Raw genomic sequence first — 6,631 nt, forward strand, 5'->3', positions numbered from 1 at the left:
GGCAATAAACTTTAGAGCCTGTCACCTTCACAAATAACCCTGGAGTACCTGCATCTGCCCTCGAGAAGATCCCTTTCCTGTTGGTGAGCATGAGGAGGGGCATGGTGCCACTGAGAGAGTCAAATTGATCCATTTCTAGGGAGTCACTTAGGAGGCTAATGATTGTCTGCAAAGGATGCACAAGGGCCCTCTCAGAGGCAGGGAAAGCTGAGGGACCACAGTCCACTGACAGCCTTCAGGGAGTCCTGGTGTCCTGGGAAACAGTTTTCTTTGGGTAGAACTATGACAAAGGGAACACAACATGAAATTCACTCAGGAACATTTGCAAACTGCACAATTTGCCTGCCCACAGGGCCCTGAGCTGTGAGCATTTGTCCTCAGATTCCCACTAAGTAAGAAACTGGGGGACCTCAATCCTGCTGCCATTTCCCCTCCTCCATTCTTCCCTTTGCTTTGCCTCCACAGCATCTGCATCCCAGAGACCAGACATGAATGTCAATCCTGGTGCCCACATGTCTGCGTTCCGGGGCCTGCCCTTTCTTCCAGCTGCCCCTGTGCCAACACACCAGCCATTCTGGGAGCTTCCCTTGGCACCACGGGTGACTGCACCCATCTCCCAGAGTAACCCTCTGGTGCTGTCCACTTACCCTGGACAACCATATGTGCCAGGGCTGTCCACCTTTGGACAACATGGGCCACAACTGAGGCCAGCAGGGCCTCCTCATATTCAGAACATTGCCCACACTCAGGCACCCCTCAACTTCAGGGCCCCAGGGGCCTTCTGTGGGGGTGTGGAGCATCCTGCTCCATTCCTCACGGCACCTTCTGCCCCGAGGACCACTGTGCCTGCCTCAGCCAGTGGGGGGATCCAGAACTATGGGATCCACTGGCACCTGGGCCTTCGCCCTCCAGCACCACAGCCATTTGCCCAGCTGGCCCCCATCATGTTCCCAATGGATGCACGCCAGTGGCCAGGTACAGGGTATGGGGCAGGTGCACCACCCATCTTCCCATCTGCGGTGCCACCAGATGACTCCGGCGGACCTCCCAGCGTCTATGAGGACTTCAGACGCTGGCAGCGCTTCAAGACCCTGGTCCGCAGGCACCTTCCTCAGACTCCTGATGTGGAAGCACTTTCCTGCTTCCTTGTGTGAGTGTTCTCCTCAGGCTCCTCCTTGAGCTCTGTGAGGAGGAAAAGCATGGGTTGGAAAGAGGGGGCTGGGATGTAGGGGAACTGGAAGAAAGGTCCTGAGGGTGAGGGGACAAGCTGAGAGCCTTACATTCCCAGATGTATCCCCTCACACCAGGGAATGAAACGTGCCTTATGTCAGGTGCCCATCACAGCCCTGTGAGTGCAGGCAATCTTTGTTTCCAATGATCATCTCCATCATATGGAGGACTCAAGGTCAGAGGAGGTTCCTGGGGGTAATGTGGGCCAGGAACTGGAGTGGGCTGTCTGACTCCACATAATGGTCCCTCCCCCAGTCATTTCACCTTCCACCATAGAGCTGATTGTTCCTGGCACAGAGGACATCACAACCACAAGTGGGGTTAGGGGTGCTGGCCCCAAGACAGAACTCTAAGGATACCCACACACATTGTCATGAACTCCTGATTGGGACCCTCTGGTGATGTCACACTCATGGGGAAGCTGTCTTTGGATACTGCATGGGCATGTTCATCTTTGCCCCAGTTTGTAACTGTGCTCCCAGGCCATTCTGTGCACTGTCTTAGTCAGCCTGGGCCACCATACAGGACACTATGGAACACGTGGACACAAACACAGGCAGGTATTCCTTTCTCACAGTTCTGGAATCAGGATTCCCAGGTAAAGGGTACCTGACCTAAAGTCCCATGAACGCTCTCTTCTCCTTGCTGGGAAGACAGCTGGCTCACCTGCGTCCTCACATGACTGACATCTCTTCAGTGTCTCCTCCTTCTCCAGGAAGACCACTAATGCCCCCATGAAGCACCACCCTCAGGGTCTCATCTAACCCTCTAAGCACTAAAGCCAGTCTCCAGATACCATCACACTGGGGGTTAGGGCTTCAACAGGTGAATGCGGGAGGATAAAAACATTCAGCACCTAGTACACCACATCATTGAGGAATCCAAGCACAATCATGCTGCTCAATGCAGCCCTTGGTGTTCAGGTTTGGTATAAGTGTCCTGGAGTCCCAATGTCAATACTTTGAGGTGAACATGATGGGTCAAATGTAACAAAGTTAGGAAGGTATGTTGGTCTGCTGATGAAGGAGGGTGACCTTGTGGACACTGATCCTGATGAATTCCAGCCCAGTGCTTCGGTCTCTGTCCCGACGGGAGCCCACCATGACCATGGAAGAGGGCCTGCGGAAGGGTTTGCAGGAATGGCAGCGCACCAGCAACTTTGACCGGATGGTCTTCTATGAGACCTCACAAAAGTGAGCTAGATTCCAGGGCCCAGAACTTAGTGGTGGGAATTCAGGGTTTGCACAGCAGGGTCGGGTAGGGCATGTCACCTACCTATGTGTTGGCTCTGAGGCGTCTAGCTCTCCAAATTGCAGCTCCTTCTAGCTGAAGCGCTGGACATTCTCTCTGCAACAATCCCAGAATCTCCAGCCTCAATGTTCGTGATTCCAACTGTGCCTTGAGGTTCAGGGTCCCAATGGGGAGGAAAAACCAGTCCAGCCACACTGACTCCTTCTCCTTTGCTGTCTGGGCAGAGGTAAAGAGTTCCACTAGCCTCACACACACCACCTGCCCGGGAACTGGCACCTCTTTACAGAGTGGGGACTACTGGATCTCATGAAAGTGGTCACCCCTTTAACCCAATGTACCAGAAGAGGGTGGCAGTGAAGAGTGCAGGGTCAGGGGCATCCAGAACCTCAGATGCCCTAGGACAGGTCTGCCATCTTTACTGCCTTTGCTCTATGAAATCCCTGGCATTCCAACAAGAGAAAGGAAGAAAAAGAACCGGCCCTCCGGGGAAGCAACCCAATGTTCTCAGTTCAGCTTCCACCTCCACATGACCCCTCCTATGCCTTTCTTTCCCAGGTGATCCTTCAAGGCTCAAGGTCCCAGCCTCAGCATCCCTTAATTGGGCCAGGACCCTCATATACATCACTTCCCTGACCAGTTTCTGGAACTTGCCTGATCCATGTGGTTCCTGGCAGGGACAGGGGAAACAAGGGTCACCTAGGGCTATGCCGCGTCACACAGCTGATTCCCTTCAGGTGCTGGCTGATGTGGTGTTCCCTCAGAACTGCCACTCTTCCTATGTAGCAGCTCCCTCCTGGGACTGGCCTGAACCACTCCAGGACACAGCTCCATATCTCTGCCCCCAGCTCCTCCCTGGTATGGGGCTAGCACCTGCCTGGTATGGCTGACCTGCTTCTCAGCTCAGCCTGTGCCTCCCTTACCCACCAAGGTTCATGGAGTTTGAGGCTGCGGAGGAGATGGAGGATCCAAGGATGCAGTTGTCAGGGGTCTTCCAGTGCCGACCTCCTCCTGTACCTCCAATGCTGCAACTTTCAAAGCCGCCAGTCCTTGAGGCTTTCCAACGGCCAGGTAGGGTTCCCTCTTTCCCACAGGAGCCCACGATAGTCTCCGAATGGTGACAAGGGCTAAGGCAAGTTGTTGTCTCAAATAAGACCTTTTCCCTCAGTGTGGGGGATTTGGTCTTGTAAGCAGAACAGCCCCTAGCCCCTGAGGTCCCTGCCACCCAGCCCTGAACTGCGTATTCACCAGCACAAGTACACAGCTCCTTTCTCTTTTTGCCTGTCCAGAGAACACACATATCATCTGCCCAGGACTTGGGTCTTGGAGGGTAGAGCACATGGAATATCAGTCACTCTAAATGTGCTCCCACTAGACTCTCCTAGATGGTGCATCTGGTGCACTGTTTTATCCCTCAGGTCCTGGTCAGGTTGCCTCATGCATGGCATGCCAGTTAGGTCCGCTGAACCCTGCCTACTACCCAGTGTTTGGGATGCACATGGATCCCTCATTCATGCACCACTCTGGTCCTCCCTGTCCTAGGGTGCAGAAAGACCAGCCCCAAATTACAGCCTGCCTGCTCATTAGCAGCCAAACCGAAGGCACCAGAGACCAAGGTGCCTGAGACCAAGGCACGCAAGACCAAGGCACGCAAGAGCAAGGTGGCCAAGACCAACGGGCCTGAGACCAAGGCGCCCGAGGAGATCCCACCTGAAGCCATCCAAGAGTACATGGACATCATGGATGAGCTATGTGGGCCTACCAGCTTGGCCACATGGGAGCCCTCCCACTTGTCCACAGAAGAGCTTGCTGAGATCTTGGGAGAGGAAGGACTGGAGCATCAGCCAATAGAGGATTTATACCCAGATCCAAGTCTCCTGAGCTACGTTGATGAGGACTTTGTCAACAAGGTGGGCCACGCCTACCATCTTGGTGTAGTCAAGGTTGCAAAACTCATGGAACTGAGCTTCTAGCACAGTTGCTCAGCAGAATCTGTGTGTGTGTATGTGCATGCACACACACACACACACGCACACACTCTTGTAAATGTTTGTAGCAGGTTGTTGGGCTATAATATCCCCATGGTGGAACGAGAATGGGATCATCATTGCTTCCAGTTTCTACTAGAAGTCTTCCTGACTTGGGGCTATTTACTCCCAAGGTCACTCACACTCTCTTCCTTCTCATCCCAGGCAGAGAGCATAATTCACCCCCGCTTCCTGGAAGAAATACTTTCCTCTGAACCATCCATAAATATCTTGGCCCTAACAAAAGAGCTGGACCAGGAGGAAGGACTCACGCCTGACCAGGTAGACAGGGAAGGAGGGTCCCCCAGTAAACCAGGTAGAAGGTACACTGGTTATACTCCTCACAGACAATGGCAGGAACATCAGGGGTTGGGGAGAAAGAAAAGAGAAAGAGAAAGGGGCACCACATAGAACTACGGAGGTAGACAAACCAGGGTTATGGGACTTGGAGAAAGACACCAAGTGGATAAGGCAGAGAGCAATACTGGCCGGCTAGGAGACAAAGGGACACAAATAGACAAGAAAGGGAGTGGCCACAGGTGGACAGAGGATCAAGGGATAGCACGTAGATGAGGAAGGCACAGGACCCTAGTCATGTGGCCCACAGGACGTCATCTGTCTCTATCCTGCCTATGATACATGTTTCCTTGAGTGACTTCACAGGACATAGGATGTAGAAGGGAAAGGAAGGAGACAGGAGAGTCATGGATGGGTTCAGGGCATCAAGAATAAAGGAAGCCCAGGAGGGTGGCCAGCAGAGACTCAGTCTGTCTCTCCACTTCCCACCTCCCAAAGAAATGATTGTCCCAGTCCCTGTGGCCCATTTCATGCATGTAGAAGAGTTGGCCAGTGCCCATATTCTCCTTCAGCTTGTAAAGAAGCAGCTCTTCAGGGGCCTCAAGGTCATGGTATGTCCCAACAGGACTCAAGAGCTTCCCAGACACCTGCCAACCAAGGTGCAGAGAAACGGAAACATCACACTGATCAAGGGGCCGGCATGGAGGACTGGTCCACAGAGGTGGCTTCCCAGGTCATGAAGAGGCGCAGGGCCATGGAGCCAGAGTTGCTGGGATCGAAGGACTCTGCTGTCCTCCAAGGCCGTCACTGGTCATCCTCGTTGGGGAACATGCACTCCAACCATCCTCCCCATAACTGCAGATCCTCCTCCTTAAACCTGGGGAACAAAGGCGTAGTGGGACCCAGAAAAGCCACTTCTTCTGGGCGGCCACATAAGACAGCCAATGGCTGCAGTGTGGACGATGACCTCCAAAGCCTGGATTTCCTCCTTAACTCCCAGAACCGCCTGCTGCCCTGGGGACTGTCCCAGAGCCAGGCCCCTCAAATAGAAACCCTGTGCTCAGGAGACCAACCACTCCAGGCCGCACCTCCCCAGAGGGGGCGCCTCAGCTCCCACCCTCCTCCAGGTGCCATGACCATGAAGAGTGTTCTCACTGGACGCTCATGCAATGTGGAAAAGATGCCCTGCACGGGGCCTCCCCTCCAGGTCATCGGAGGGCAAGGTGTGGACCTGGAGCTAGGTGGAACCTCACAGCCTCAGAAGAGAAAGTGTGTGTCATCTGGCAACCAGAAGAAGAAGAGGCCCTGAGGACAGAAGTGTTGGCCGGTGGCCTCTGGGGTGGCTGCCCCTCAGGCAAGAATCACCTTTGCTTCATTCTACACCAGAAGGGCCAAAGGTCTTCAGCTTGTGAAGACCTCTTCCCCACACAGGGCAGTTCCTGCAGGTTCTCAGGAAAGTGAAGGGGGTGGGAGGGTACAGGGAATGTAGAAAGAGGGCAGGTGTGGGGCAGAAGGGAGGGTACTGAGAGGGGAGGGTCACGATGTTCACGCCTTGGTGGGAAGCTGTACCCTGTTGGACTGTCAGTTATAATAAAGGCAGTTTGGTAGGAAACATCTTCTGTGGCTGCTGACTCTGCCATATTTTCTGTGCATGTCCATGCAGTGAGAACTGAGAGGAGACAACTGGGGTTGCCAGGACGAAGGAAGCACAAGCATCCATCTATTGGGTCTTGTTTGCAGATTTAGACTGTTTCTTCCTCTGATCCTAGGAGAAAACCCTAATCATCACACCATTGAAAAGGCCTCTCTTGGTTTAGGGAATCTTCTCT

General features: G+C 53.7%; 1 protein-coding gene across 1 annotated transcript; it reads left to right on the forward strand.

Moving 5' to 3' along the window:
• The first annotated feature begins 256 nt into the window (after nucleotides 1–256).
• Nucleotides 257–6,230, forward strand: LOC124080936 (NUT family member 2G). Its single transcript, XM_058573523.1, has 6 exons — nucleotides 257–1,150; nucleotides 2,295–2,423; nucleotides 3,410–3,549; nucleotides 4,021–4,388; nucleotides 4,452–4,787; nucleotides 5,428–6,230. Exons 1-6 carry the CDS (start codon nucleotides 489–491, stop codon nucleotides 6,109–6,111), a joined length of 2,319 nt encoding a protein of 772 aa, XP_058429506.1. The 5' UTR covers nucleotides 257–488; the 3' UTR covers nucleotides 6,112–6,230.
• Nucleotides 6,231–6,631: the final 401 nt, after the last annotated feature.

Source organism: Marmota monax, unplaced genomic scaffold (assembly GCF_021218885.2).
Source record: "Marmota monax isolate L192 unplaced genomic scaffold, Marmota_monax_Labrador192_F-V1.1 WCK01_AAM20220418_F8-fsc00360, whole genome shotgun sequence".
NCBI classification, from domain to species: Eukaryota; Metazoa; Chordata; class Mammalia; order Rodentia; family Sciuridae; genus Marmota; species Marmota monax.

What these genes read in the sequence shown, in the direction of transcription:
- LOC124080936 (XM_058573523.1), top strand. Translation starts at nt 489, where the DNA reads ATGAATGTCAATCCTGGTGCCCACATGTCTGCGTTCCGGGGCCTGCCC. An exon ending in TTCTATGAGACCTCACAAAA is followed by an intron (nt 2,424 to 3,409) that starts GTGAGCTAGATT and finishes TTACCCACCAAG; the next exon opens with GTTCATGGAGTTTGAGGCTG. An exon ending in ATGAGGACTTTGTCAACAAG is followed by an intron (nt 4,389 to 4,451) that starts GTGGGCCACGCC and finishes CTGAGCTTCTAG; the next exon opens with CACAGTTGCTCAGCAGAATC.